At 56.8% G+C, this 13,391-nt stretch overlaps 4 protein-coding genes across 4 annotated transcripts; 2 read left to right on the top strand and 2 right to left on the bottom strand.

The window, feature by feature from the left end:
- Positions 1–798: 798 nt before the first annotated feature.
- Positions 799–2,499, bottom strand: N657DRAFT_564283 (MFS general substrate transporter; the record flags this gene model as incomplete). Its single annotated transcript, XM_062788268.1, has 3 exons — positions 799–2,116; positions 2,182–2,216; positions 2,329–2,499. The coding sequence occupies 3 exons, from the start codon at positions 2,497–2,499 to the stop codon at positions 799–801; spliced, it is 1,524 nt and encodes a 507-aa protein (XP_062652364.1).
- On the bottom strand, positions 2,481–3,406 carry N657DRAFT_639073 (uncharacterized protein). Its single transcript, XM_062791704.1, has one exon. It carries the CDS (start codon positions 3,126–3,128, stop codon positions 2,781–2,783), a length of 348 nt encoding a protein of 115 aa, XP_062652363.1. The 5' UTR covers positions 3,129–3,406; the 3' UTR covers positions 2,481–2,780.
- A 1,974-nt stretch (positions 3,407–5,380) lies between these two features.
- On the top strand, positions 5,381–6,314 carry N657DRAFT_652227 (uncharacterized protein; the record flags this gene model as incomplete). Its single annotated transcript, XM_062794271.1, has 2 exons — positions 5,381–5,585; positions 5,647–6,314. The coding sequence occupies 2 exons, from the start codon at positions 5,381–5,383 to the stop codon at positions 6,312–6,314; spliced, it is 873 nt and encodes a 290-aa protein (XP_062652362.1).
- Positions 6,315–8,184: 1,870 nt separating this feature from the next.
- Positions 8,185–13,319, top strand: N657DRAFT_676349 (uncharacterized protein; the record flags this gene model as incomplete). Its single annotated transcript, XM_062795887.1, has 2 exons — positions 8,185–11,931; positions 11,997–13,319. 2 exons carry the CDS (start codon positions 8,185–8,187, stop codon positions 13,317–13,319), a joined length of 5,070 nt encoding a protein of 1,689 aa, XP_062652361.1.
- Between the last annotated feature and the right edge of the window lie 72 nt (positions 13,320–13,391).

Below are 13,391 nucleotides of genomic sequence, written 5' to 3'. Positions count from 1 at the left end.
TGTCAATTTTGCTGAGTCCGTCACAGTACCTGGGAAGTACTCGCCATACTTATGGAATGACATAGTCATGATAAGGCTAGCGGTATAGATGGCCTCTTCAGCGCTATTGCCGTCATTGCCGTCGTCATCACCGCTCCTATTGTCGCTGTGGTGGACATCGATGTCGATATAAAGCATGGTGGAGGCTGCTTGGCGAGAAGTAGTAGGTGTCGTTGACCGCACAGCCGGGCGCTGCGGTAGTGGTTACGCTAGGGCTGGGGTTTGTGGATGTGCTGCTACTCGTTGACTTGGTGGCTCCGCTGTTGTTGGCCTTGCTCATTCCTGATGTTCTCGCGCACAAAAGAATGCACTGAGAGAACTCACTTCGTCATTGCACTCCCACCATTGCCCGGCATTGGCGTCCCTGTTCCCGCGGATTTCTTCAGCATTCCCCGGACCGCAGCGGGCCCTCAGCGCTGTGCAGCGACATCACCTCTTCCTTCACAACAACGCCCGCCTCAACATGATCAGGGAGAAGAGCCTCACCGCATGACCCAGGATTACCAACTTTGTTTCATGTGGCACCCCCATGTTTAAGGTTTTGACCAAGGGTATAAGCCTTCAGGTACATACACTGTATGCATAGATAGGTATGCTCATGCTAGGTAAGGTCGTCATGAGGTTTTCTCTACCGCCCAATGCTATATGTCATTATCCAAACACAAGAACGCCAAGCCAATGATTGACCCAAGCCGCTATACATGAACCGCCCAAGAGTGCCCAACGGAAAAAGTACTGAACTCATCACAAGCAAACTGATCATCGCCCGCCAACCTGACCCTTAGGCAAAGGCGGGATCCAGCAGACCCCGACAGCCACAACCAGGTTGATGACCCCAATGACCCAGAACCCTTTGGCATAGTTGGTCCCGCTGTCCATGAAGCGAAACACGATCGAGAACAGCACCCCTCCAAGGTTTCCACCCGCCCCAGTGAACCCAGACAGCACACCGTTCCGCGTGGGATGGACATGCGGCAGTAGACTAAAATTGGCCCCATTTCCGGCCTGCACAAACATCGCCACAAGCGCCGTAAGGCCGAACATAACCCCCTGGTCATGCGGATCTAACCGCCCAACGACGATCATCACCACGCCCGCGGCGCCGACACACGCGACGAGCCAGGCCTTCTTGGCCCACAGCGACCCCCCGAAGGCGCCGTACAGCAGGTCGCTCACGACACCGCCGAGTGGGCGCGTGACAAAGTTGAGGAAGCCGAACATGGCCGCCCAGTTGGCCGCCGCCGTCTGGCCGAGCATGGGGAAGTTCTTGGCGTAGTAGGACGACAGGACCATGTTGACCGCCAGCTCGGTGCCGAAGGAACAGAGGTAGGTCAGCGTGTGGAAGGCCGTCTGCGGGGAGCAGGCTATCCGGACGAGGTCGCGTGCGGTGGGGGGCTGGATGACTTCGTTTTGGGCGGCTGCTATTGTTGAAGGGATTGTCGTCGGGGAGGGCTTATCTGGTGGAGGTAGTTGGTGCCCGGCTTCGAGGTCGGGTGTCTCGATGGCGCGAGAAGTATTCTTCCATTTGGTAGGGCTCGGAGTGGGCTTGTCGGTTATCTGTCCCGGGATGTCCACAACGCTGGTCTTCTCCGCGTCCGTCTCCGTCTCAGGTTCAGTGTTGGTCTGACCGTGGAGGTGACGCTCGCTCCACTTGCCTGTCGGGCTATCGGGACAGAGGACGATGAGGGCGACGCCTGTCGTAATGGCCATGGCAAGCGGCACGAGGAAGGTGAGACGCCAGGCTTGGCCCGAGGTGTGACCGCTTCCGATAAGGGCGTCATAGACGGCCGGCATGATGAAGTAGGTGATGCCCCCGCCTGCCGTGCCGAAGCCCCCAGTGAGGGCGTTGGCGGTGCCTACAACATTCTTGTCGAAGAAACCAGTCGACCAGACTTGGCAGGGAACTAGCGAGCCGCCGAGGATGCCGATGAAGAAGCGGCTGACGTAGAGACCTGTGGCGTTGTGGACAAGCGGAGCGAGGCCGAGCGGGATGGCCCCGACCAGGAGCAAGCCTCCAAAGACCTTGCGAGGGCCGAATTGATCGCACAGGGGGCCAGCAACAAGGCGGACGAGCAGGCTATGGTTTGTTGATGTTAGTGGTTTCCCGTGTAGTTGCTGTTGTTTCAGGGGACGTGTACATACGTAGCGACGGGGGATACGATGTTGGAGTTGGCAACCTCAGCTGGGGTCAGGTGAAGGTCGTCTTTGATGGCGCGGGCCAGCTGCCAGAAGTGTCAGCGCCACAATATTCTTCAAATTGACGCTGTCCGGGTCCCGTCGGCACCATACCAATGGCGGAAACGTATACCATGCCCAGAAGGCGATCATGAAGCCGAACCAAGAGAAAAAGAAGACGCGCCCGTAGACATCTCGTGGGTTGAAGAACGGTATTGATCGGGCCTTGAAAGTAACAGGGTTGACCTCTGGGGGGGTGTACAGGTGCGAGAATTTGAAACCCATTTTTGATATTTCTTTGAAGGCTGAGCTAAGGTACTCTCTGACCGGTGCTCTGCGAGATCGTTTAGGGATGGCTCCTTCAGAAAGAGCTCCTATCCCTTGTTATAAACAAGCCATCCTCCCCGTGTATCTTCGCAGATACAACAAATACGTAGTAGTCATTGCTCGGAATGCCACCGCCGGCAGTACTCCATATTGCCTACTACTCTAAACTCGCGTCCTATCTCGGGATTGTGTGTCATAACCCATGAGAACGATGAGAAAAACGGATGCTATGACATATTTCAACACTGCAGACACAGATTGCGCCGATGCTCATTGTAGTAGGGGCGGTTGAGCTGTACCGATACACAGTAGTCGATGGCTGATAAGGAGGAGCAAGGATCCACGGGGACCGGAAATGCGCGACTGAGATAGCGCTCAGCGCCTCGGAGATGCACGAATGCTGTCCGTACTGGATGAGAAGGCCATTCTCTATATCCGTACAAAGAGAGTCTGACAGCGCGGGCTGAATGTACGGATATAAAGCGCGACGACAGGTACGTACTCCGTAGAGATGCAGGTGGTGATCTCATAAGTACACCCTCGCATCTAAAGGCCACCCCCAGAGTCGCAGACACCGCGAGTGCCATGATGTGGGGAATGTCGACGACTGCGATGCTGGGGAATCGGTCTGCTTTAAGTAGCCAACGCCAGAGGGCCATACCTCTCTCTCCCCTTCATGAAAAAGCAACAACTTGGGTCTCGGCGGCGGCGTCAGCAACCACATCGTTATCACGTCTCGTGTACCCGGGGAGTGCAGAACATACCTCCGTACGGATGAAGATACTTTAGCTTAGGTAGGTAGCCGATAGCATCCTTATCTTCCCTCGCCGCGTCCCCAGCGCTCAGCCCGCCCTGGTGGTTGCAGTCCGGAGATCTCTCCGTTGGCCAAGTTCAAGTACTGTGGATAGGGAGATAGGAAGATAGGGAGATAGGGAGATAGGGAGATAAGCCTGATAAGCAGACTTGTGATTGACGTGAGGGACGGGCCGCATGGCGGCTGCTGATCTCCGCGGCGTCTTGTGGCCAGGAACTGGCGTGGGTGAGAACTGTTGAGCATCCGGTTCTCGATGCAACACAAAATGGTTTGTCGATGACTTGCATGAGGGTGTTGGAAACCGGAAGTTTGTGACGCTGGAAGGCTGAAGGGTGGTAGGTTCACCCCCACGCCAAGCCCATCCTGCCCCACGTGTACCTTTTTGCCTTGACTTCCAGAAGGTGGTGCCTGATGAGCTTTCGAACCAAAATTTGTGTCTGTTCCATTGTTGACTTCTCACCGAGAACCAAGCTGTCCAGTTCAAATCATGTCGTTGGGGATTGCGGCCTTTCTCCGTCGGATGGTTCCCTTCCAGATATCTTGGATTGGCTGCTCTGGTAGTCGAAATTGTGCATACCGCGGAGTTGCCAAGACCAAGCGGCTCGGATCGCCGGATTGGAGCGTTGTGCAATCAACGTCGACGTCTTCGACGTCTTCAAGTTCTTGACGGAATAGTGCGGGCGGCTTCGACGGCATTTCCTGAACTGCCTGAATTGCGCTCGGTCGGTCACCAGGGTCCTCGCGACTTTTCTTCACATTTCCATCTGGTTGCAGCGCCGAATTGTGGCCGCAGCGTGGCGCCTCTGCTCTTTTCGACACTTTGCCCTCTTGTCGCTCGTCTGATCCCAAACCAGCGGTGAGACGATAAGCAACGCCAGACCAGGACCTTTACCCGACATCCCCCTTTTTTAGGCCGGTCGGCAAACATTGGAAGCAACGGATAGCTCACCCTGGCTGGAACCAGATCAGAACATTTGTGTTGGCGCCGGGCTCGGTTTGCTCACACACGAACCCCGGCTCTCGGCGGGTATCGGCAACGCCCGGTGACCCAAACATGAAGCCACCAACCTGGCCCGGCGAGCCAGGGCAATGACGCGATATAACGCCTAACCTGACGTAAGTTTATAAGTATCATGGCCGGCCGAATACGCTGACATTCGTGGAGTTCTCAGACCAGCGCTGCGGATGGCTTTGCTCCGGAGACGGGCCCGGCCCATTTCTCTTACGGAATGAATCCAGAGACCGGCCGGAGGCCCGACTGCCGAATAGTGGGTCCGACACGCCCCACTTTTACCGAGCATCACCGGCCCAGCCTCCGGTCTCAGGACTTCCCACTTCCGAAGACTGATGTCACATGAATAACTCCGCCACTGAAAACGGCTCCCAGGGGTCCTGACTTTGGCCAGACAGGTGCGACAATGCAATCACGGCGCTACCCATTCCGTCATTGCCCGTCCCCGCCAACGCCTTCATAAGCCTGTCGTTCAGCTACCGCAACTCATCAGGTGGACGATTGGTCGATGTCAAACTGTCGAACCGCTCGTCGCTATTTCAAACGCAGCGCCTCTTCGAACAGCTTTGGAACTCTCGGGTGTTTTTTTAAGACCCCACAACTTTATCATCTTTGTCGTTCGGAAACGAGCGACCGGGTGTCGGCGTGGATCCATCGGCGTAGCCAAGGCGGCAGAAGGACCTGTGAGGGCTCATACGGTGAAGATTTCGGTCGGGACTAGCGGGCCACTGTCGGTTAGGTTCTGAATGTTGGCCACAATTTGGCAAGATATCATCCCTGTTCCGCCTTTCGCTGCTTCCAGGGCCGGTTCCATGCCGCCTGTACCACAGACCGCGGCAGTACATATATAACCATTTACGCTGTGATGCTGTTCAGCTAGGCTTTGATTTTGACAGTCAACGGAAATAATCCTGAAAATCTGCTGGTTCTTCATCACTGTGAAACGTTCCCCAGCGTAAGGCACCAGTAGTGTTGGTATATGGTTGCGTTCTTTGATGTTGAGCACCTACACCATGCCGTCGCAAGACAGAGAGTCCAGAGCGGCCTCCTTCTCGAGTCGAGACGCCTACGACATTCCTCCGCACGACTGCTCAAAGACTGATGATACTCAACCATCAACTCTCTCGAAAACATGGCGCTACCTTTGCGAGGATGTGCGCCCCTCCGGCCTCGCCGAGCTCGAACTTTGCCTCCTCACCTTCTGCGTCGGCCTTCAAGGCAAGCAATCAACCTACGTCCGCTTCCTCGTCTCTTCGGCCCTACTAACACACTCCGCCAGACGCCGTCTCCTTCCCCGATTTTCACTGCTTCGCCTCCAACCAAACAGGCAACACCGTCTTTCTGGTCCTCGCCATCGTCATCCCGGAAGCCAACGGCGACATGTTCGTCACGGCCAACATTGGCATCGCCCTCGGCTTCTTCGTCGCCGCCGCCTGGCTGACGGGCCAGCTCGGCCACATCATCGGCGCCCGTCGCCGCGGCTGGCTGCTCCTTTGCAATTTCGTCCAGACCTGCCTCGTCTTCGCGGCCGCCGCCCTGCAGTACGCCTACCGGTCACCCACCACCGGCCAACTTGCGCTCGACGGCGCCCAGGCCCCGAGCACCCTGTGGGCCATCGGCCTGCTGGCAACCGCGGCGGGCAGCCAGGTGGTGCAGTCGCGGTCGCTGCGAATGACCGAGATCTCGACGGCCATGGCGACGGCCGCTTGGGTGGACCTGATGATTGATCCGGATCTGTTCGCGCTGAGGAACCGGTCGAGGAACCGCCGGGTCGGATTCCTGGGCTCGCTGGTGCTGGGTACGCTGGCGGGCGCGTTCATATTTAGGCGGCTTGGGTCGCCGGCCGCGTTGGTGGTCTCGGCGGCTGGCAAGGTCTTGGTGACGGTCATGTTCTTGTTTAATGGCGCGGATACAACCAAGGTGGAGACTCCTGGGGATTCTGTTTGATCGGATGGCATGATGGTATTTACGGTGGTTAACCGACTCTAGGTGTTAGAGATACTTGGTTTGGTTGCGTTGATTTTGGGTACAAATCATGGCGTTTGGTGGTTCTAGATACCAGGGTTTGGACTCAAAAGAAGAAAGGAGGCGCTCAAGAAGGGCTACTGTGGATACTAGGGCTATAGAACTGTAAGAGATCCAGACTACCCAAAGTCAAGATTACGGGAAAGGTATAAGGTTCTTGAATTAGGTGGTCAGACACACATGTGTACAAGTCAGGTAGAGAAGCATTCCTCCCAAGTTTCGCTGATGAAGAGACACCTCTTCGATGGTCGTTTCTACGTACGGCTAACTGTGTACCGAATGCTGAAGTCCACTTGCAGGCTTCCAAAACCTTGCTTGCTCTTGGAAGAGTTGTTATTTCTCCCATATTTCCACTTACCTGCTTTCTCAGTGCCCTCAACCTCTGTGCCTGACGATACACGACAATGGTTCACTATCCCTACTGCCTCTGCAAAAACCAAAGAATCTAGTTCATCATACACATTGTGTAAGGCCCCTTCATCCTGCTACATGTCAGAAGACTGGAGACGTCGCATCTCTTACTGCTAGGTGTTCGTTCCGGACTTCCCGTTGCGATAGCAGATACGACTCGGAAGAACCGATCCCTTGATCAGGTCTTCGGTCTATGATGACTTTTGTCACTAACCATTTACTACCCGCTACCCTCATTTGGTCGATTTCTCCTGCAACTAAGAAATTGAGTCATAGCAAACATGGAGAATACCTGCCTCGTACCTTAGGGCTTTATCCTGGATGAGACTGGCTCCATTCGATGTACCATGCCTTCACCACGGCCTGAACCAACCATGTGCAAAGCGCTTTCCATATTCGCCAACCTCAACCTGTTCATTCGGAGCCAATGCCCAATTGCTAGCAGACGGTGCTAAACGATTGGCTGAACACACCTTGGCCTCCGCCTTGCCAAACACTCGCCCATCCCAACCAGAGCGAGAACGGAGCAGGCGACTTTGCACACCTCGGGTACATCTCACATCAAGCCGATCAATCGCATTTCTTCACGAGCGTTTTGATATCCAATCATCAATGCCGTCAATTCAAAAACCGTCATCTTCATCATCTTCCGGCCGTCGGTAGTTGTATGTGTGTGTGCCCAGCATTGGTCGTCCAAGCAACCTTACCTGATAGGTAAGTTACATCCATTCCTACCTTATCTGACCTTGTTCGAGCTGTTTGAGCCCTGTCCCACCTGAGCTGGACCCCTGCAATGCCACACCAGTGCACCTGACGCCGCGTTTCTGCTCGACGCGTCTCTGCCTGCCCCATGAACTGGGCCCCACTCCTCCAAACACGGCGGTTGCTGCACGCGCTTCTTCCCAACTACGTTTCTATCTCGCCCAGGAATTCACTGGCGCTCCAAGACCCGGATGCCCGTGGTCCGAGTTTGGGACACTTGTTCCGATTCGACTCCATGACCCGCAACAACCTCGCGGAGCATCTGGGTTGGCTCCTGGACAAGATCAAGCGGGAGCCGCCGACGGCACCACAGCTGCCTGCGGCCAGTCCCCCTTCCGTCCCATCGTCACTCGTGTCTGCTGGCCCCAATCTGCGCTCGCAACAGCGCCCGGTCTCCCATCTCCTTACTCCAACTTCAGTTTCTACCTCTACTTCGACCTCCAACCTTAACAACAACAGTAACTCCAATGCTCCTCAACCTCCACCTCCTCGTCTGGCCACCACCACAGCACAATCTTCAGGTCTTCCAAATGACGCTCGACCTGCCTTGCATGCCCGGAACACTAACAGGCTAGTGGCAATGGAAAGGCCGGGAGACCGACTCCCCTCCACTGCTGCTATGGCCAGCAACCAGCAGCGATTACCGTCCCCAGCATCCACCACGGGCGCAACCTCAATCGGCCCATTGCAACGCGCTTACTCGGCCTCGCTCGCTCACGAAACTCCCTCAACTACGGTCCAACGGAAAAGGTCGCGTTCGCCAACCGCTGTCAACAGCATCGCCTGCGACTCCCGTGCCACGCCTCGCAGAGTTGGAATCACCGAGTTCATTGAGGATGATGTGCTTTCCGACCCCCTCGACCTGACCGAGATAGACAACCACGACGGCTCCAGCTCAATCTTGGATTTTGGCGAGAATAAGCGGCTATGCCCCGAGGACTTTGCCGAGCGCCCTGAGCCTGTGTCGACTCGCGCCCGGAGGACGGGGATGGATGCTTTGTCGCAGCGGTCCAACCCACCGCCGAAGAAGGAGACGACCGGTGACGAAGACGAGTACCCGGATATTGACGACCTTATTCCTCCTTCTTCAGTTCTGAGATCGGTCGCCAAACAACGCACCGCATCGCTACCGGCCGAGGACGACTGCCCTTGCTCCCAGCTCACAACAGAGTTTGCTTCCCTCGGCAATGACACCTTTGTGATGGATTCGGATAACAGGATAGGCCGCGATGCCGGCAACGACACCCGGCAACGCGACTATGACCTGCCTCGAGCTCTGATCGCAACGGGAACTCCGCCGCCGCTCCACGCGTCCAACCATGCGACTTCCAGCCGAAAGCGCAAGTCATCCTCATCGCCAAGTCCCGATTCCGAGGTTTCGTTCGGCGTGGAACCAACCCCTTGCATGCAAACCAGCAGGCCAAAGAGGACAAGGCGCGATATCATTTTAGACTCCGAGGACGACTTCATGACGGGTGCTGAAGCCAGCCCTGACCGAAACGTGAACCACCAGACCGCTAGCGAGGAGCCATCTAGGGACGTAGACATGCCGTGTCCTACCGTCGAGATTCCATCAAATGCGTCATCATGTTTTGAGGATCCTTCTTTTGTGGCCCAAGGAAAGAGCACGGCGGCCGTGTCCGGCGGTCGCCCCGCGGAAGTTCGGTCAGTCAGCACACTGCCATCCCTGGACAGTCATCGGCAGAAGCAGGGCTCGCAAGGATCCGTCGATCATGACACAGGGGGAGAGAGGAAGATTTTGAAGCTGTTCCTGGAACGGCCATCGGTGCTGGAAACCAAGATGGCTTTCTACAACGAGCTCCTGCGCCGAAGCAAAGAGGACTATACCAAGTGTCTCCGCGACAATGCGCCAAAGGAGCAACGGGAGCGCGTGCGCAATACTCGGGACATCTGGGTGCAGAAGCAGAAGGCGTTGGGCGCTGTCAAGGCGCAGCACGACGCCTTCAAGGAACTCAGCAAAAGGAAAGAGGAGCTCTTGGCCGAGCTTGAAAAGGCATTCGAAACTTACGCTGACAACTCCGAAGACGAAGCCCGGTTGGACGAGCTATCTGAGCAGATCGTGGCCAAGGAGGAGGCCCTCCTAAGCAGCCTTGCCGCAGCCGGCATTGATGACCTTGATTTCCTCAAGGACCCGAATGATTCGATTGCGGCCCCAGACTCGCCGACCAGTCCGGTTGTGTTGGCCACTCAGCCCCCTCACAAGCCCGGCTCCAAAGTCCTTCCCAAAGAGAACAGCGCGATTTCGGAATACAACTCACAAGTCGTGTTGCAGACCCAACCGTCACAGGACCGAACCGAGGACACAGCGACCGCCACGCTCGTCGCAACGCCTAGGCTGGCCGCCGCGCCTTCTTTCTCCCACGCCCCTAGCACGGCACGAAACAAGGAGTGCCGCACAGACAACCCGTGTATCGAACTTATCGATGACGAGGAAGAGGACTTTGTTATTCAAGCTGTTGAGAGCCGGACGGCATTGAGAGATCATGCCACGGTGCCGCCGTCATTATCGCCCGCTCTTGCCAGATCCCGCGCACACACTAGGACGCCTGGCAAGGCATCAGCCACCCTAAGCCCTGATTGCTTTGACGATTTCAGCGACGACGAGGAGATGCTGGCCGCTGCCGACAGCTTTGAACAGCAACAGTTGCAGTTCACCACGAGCTCAGGCGCGGCCCGAGCTCGATCAGTCTTGTCAGAGGCTTCAGGCAATGCCGGCCCCGCGCCGAGAAAGCGGTCCGCTGCCAAGAGCACGCCTCTGCTACGACAGCCGAAGGCTTCCATCAACCCGGAGCTCATGAAGTATCCCTGGTCTAAAGATGTCCTTCGGGCGCTGAAGGATCGTTTCCGGATGACGGGATTTCGTCACAACCAGTTAGAGGCCATCAACGCCACCTTGGCCGGAAAGGACGCGTTTGTGTTGATGCCCACGGGAGGGGGCAAGTCTCTTTGCTACCAGCTCCCGGCCATGGTCAATTCGGGCAAGACCCGTGGCGTCACGCTGGTCATTTCCCCTCTGCTCAGTCTCATGATCGACCAAGTGGCCCATTTGGCGCGTCTCAACATTCTCGCTGCTACCTTCAACGGCTCTATCAACAATGCCCTCCGCAGCCACATCTTGGGGTCCTTCCACCAGGAGAACCCAGAGCATTACGTCCAGCTGCTCTATGTCACTCCCGAAATGCTCACCAGCAGTCCCACGTTCCGAAACGGAATTGAGTTGCTCTACCGCAAGAAGAAGCTCGCCCGCATCGTCATTGACGAGGCCCATTGTGTCAGCCATTGGGGCCATGACTTCCGACCCGATTACAAGGCCCTTGGGTCGTTCCGCCGTGCGTTTCCCGGTGTCCCCGTCATGGCGCTGACCGCCACGGCGACCAAGAATGTCATGGCCGATATCAAGCACAACCTCGGCATGGAAAACTGCGAGATCTTCTCGCAGAGCTTTAACCGTCCCAATCTTTATTATGAAGTCATCCCCAAGCAGGCCCGGTTCATCCAGGGCATGGGACAGCTCATCACCAACAAGTATGGTGGGCAGACCGGCATCGTCTACACCCTGTCTCGCAAATCCGCCGAAGGGACTGCAAACACGCTCTCGACCAAACACGGAATCAAAGCTCACCACTACCATGCCCAGATGGACCCCGAGACCAAGCGCGAGGTGCAGGAGAAGTGGCAGCGTGGTGAGATCCACGTCGTTGTCGCCACGATTGCCTTTGGCATGGGGATTGATAAGCCGGACGTCCGTTTCGTCATCCATCAGAACATGCCCAAAAGCCTCGAGGGCTACTACCAGGAAACGGGACGTGCAGGACGAGACGGGAAGCGCTCCGACTGCTACCTCTATTTCTCCTACAGCGACATTCCGACCCTGAGACGAATGATCAATGAGGACAAGGACAAGCACGACGACGAAAAGGAGAGACAGCACGCCATGGTCAACCGCATGGTGGCATATTGCGAGAGCTCCCATACGTGTCGCCGAGTTCAAATCCTGCAATATTTTGGCGAGAATTTCGACCCCGCCGAGTGCAACGACATGTGCGACAACTGCAGAAGCGGGCAGACGAACGAACCCCCCATTGTTCAAGATTACACCGAGTGCGCTGTGGCTCTCCTCATGGCCGTCCGTGCCCTACACCAGGTGACCCTGGGCAAGCTGGTCGAAATTGTGACGGCCAGCAAGAACATTGGGCAACACAGGCACCTCCCTGGCTTTGCGCTCTGCAAGGGCATGAAGAGCCACGAAGTCCAGCGCGTCGTCATGGCCCTCCATGCCCAGGGCGCTTTGGTCGACATGCAGGAGGTTTGCCAGAGCAACGGCATCCCTATTACCAATTTTGAAGTAAGATTCACTCCTCGCCTGTTCCTTCTGCAAAAGCGCTTTGGTAATAACAAATCTCTGGATAGCTTGGAAGAGCTGCCAAAGAATACTTGGAAGGCGACGGCAGCAAAAGGCTACGCTTAGAGGTGAGAAGGGCGGACGCAATATCGGCGGCACCGGCCAGGAAAAAGAGCCGGACTGCAAAGCTCGACCCTCCACTGCCTTCGAACTCATCCAAGGAGCCACGGCGGGCAAGGGCCCCGCCGTCTACCAATGTCTCATCGCCCGTTGCTGCCCTGTCGAGACACCGGAAAGGCAATTCCGCCTTGGCGACGTTGATGGACGAGGACGACGAGGATGATGCTGATCTGGAGCTCCATGCGAACGGCTACGAAAAGGACAACTTCGTGGTCTCTGACGAGGAAGGCGAAGAGGACGCATTCGACCCGCCTCGTTCCCACCACCGCCCCCAACCTCATCGCCGGCAACAGACTCTCGATGGACTGGGGCCCCCTATATCTCGCGACGCGCGCCTCGATGAAGCTGGCTTGGACGAGGTCCACCAGGATATTGTCCAGGCCTTTGTAGAGGCGGCGCATGAGGTGGAAGAGAACCTGCGCAACAAGCACGGGCTGCGCCGTGCACTCTTCACGGAACAGCAGTACCGGGAGATGGCAATCCGATGGACCACAACCGTCGCCCAGATGTACACGATCCGTGGAGTCGACAAGTCCAGGGTGGATTCATATGGCGCTAAGTTCGCCTCGCTCGTCCAACAATTCTACACTCAATACAGAGAGATGATGGGTCGTGCCTCCCTGCCATTCTCGGCTGCCGAGATTGCGCCAAAGAAGAAGAAGCGCGAGGTCGTCGACCTCATCAGCGACGACGAAGACTGCGCGCGCCGCATTACTCCTCACCACCGCTTCGGGAGGGCAGAGGAGGAGGATGCGGACGATGAGTACGGGGAACCGGACGAGGATGAGGAGAACCTCGAATTCTCACGCTACTTTGCCGAGGCCGCTCACCGGGCCGCGTCGCCGAACCAGGCCGGGTCTGCCGCTGTCGCGCAGTGGCACAAGCGCTTCGAGGAACTGAAGAAGGCGAGCAACGACCAAGCCAAGACCTTATACAACAACGACGGCGGCAACCGGTCTGCGGGTTCGAACTGGAGGGGCGGGAAGAAGTCATTTTATCCCAAAAATCGGGCCGGAAGGGGTGGACCTCCGCGCGGCGGCGGCTCCTTCGCTGGCTCCAGCACAGCGGGTGGCATATCGAAGCGAAAAGGGTCGGCCAGCCGACAGCTTGGAAGGGGGCTTGGCTCGGCGGGCAGCTCGCTGAGCAGGCCTGCACCTGGACCAAGGAGGTCTGGCGGCGGGGGAAGCAGCATACCCAGCATGCCTTACTGAGACCCATGGCGGGTCTTCCACTCGCGCCCTTACGAAGCCGCGTGGATGGATTTCTGGTTGGCGTGGTTGCTA

This window comes from Parathielavia appendiculata (genome assembly GCF_033297405.1).
Source record: "Parathielavia appendiculata strain CBS 731.68 unplaced genomic scaffold N657scaffold_1, whole genome shotgun sequence".
Classification (NCBI taxonomy): Eukaryota; Fungi; Ascomycota; class Sordariomycetes; order Sordariales; family Chaetomiaceae; genus Parathielavia; species Parathielavia appendiculata.
The sequence above is the reverse complement of the archived record's forward strand: the minus strand, read 5'-3'. Positions and strand labels throughout refer to the sequence as shown.

Bases quoted from the DNA above. Each gene is read 5' to 3' on its own strand.
- N657DRAFT_639073 (XM_062791704.1), bottom strand. From the start codon at position 3,128: ATGGCACTCGCGGTGTCTGCGACTCTGGGGGTGGCCTTTAGATGCGAG.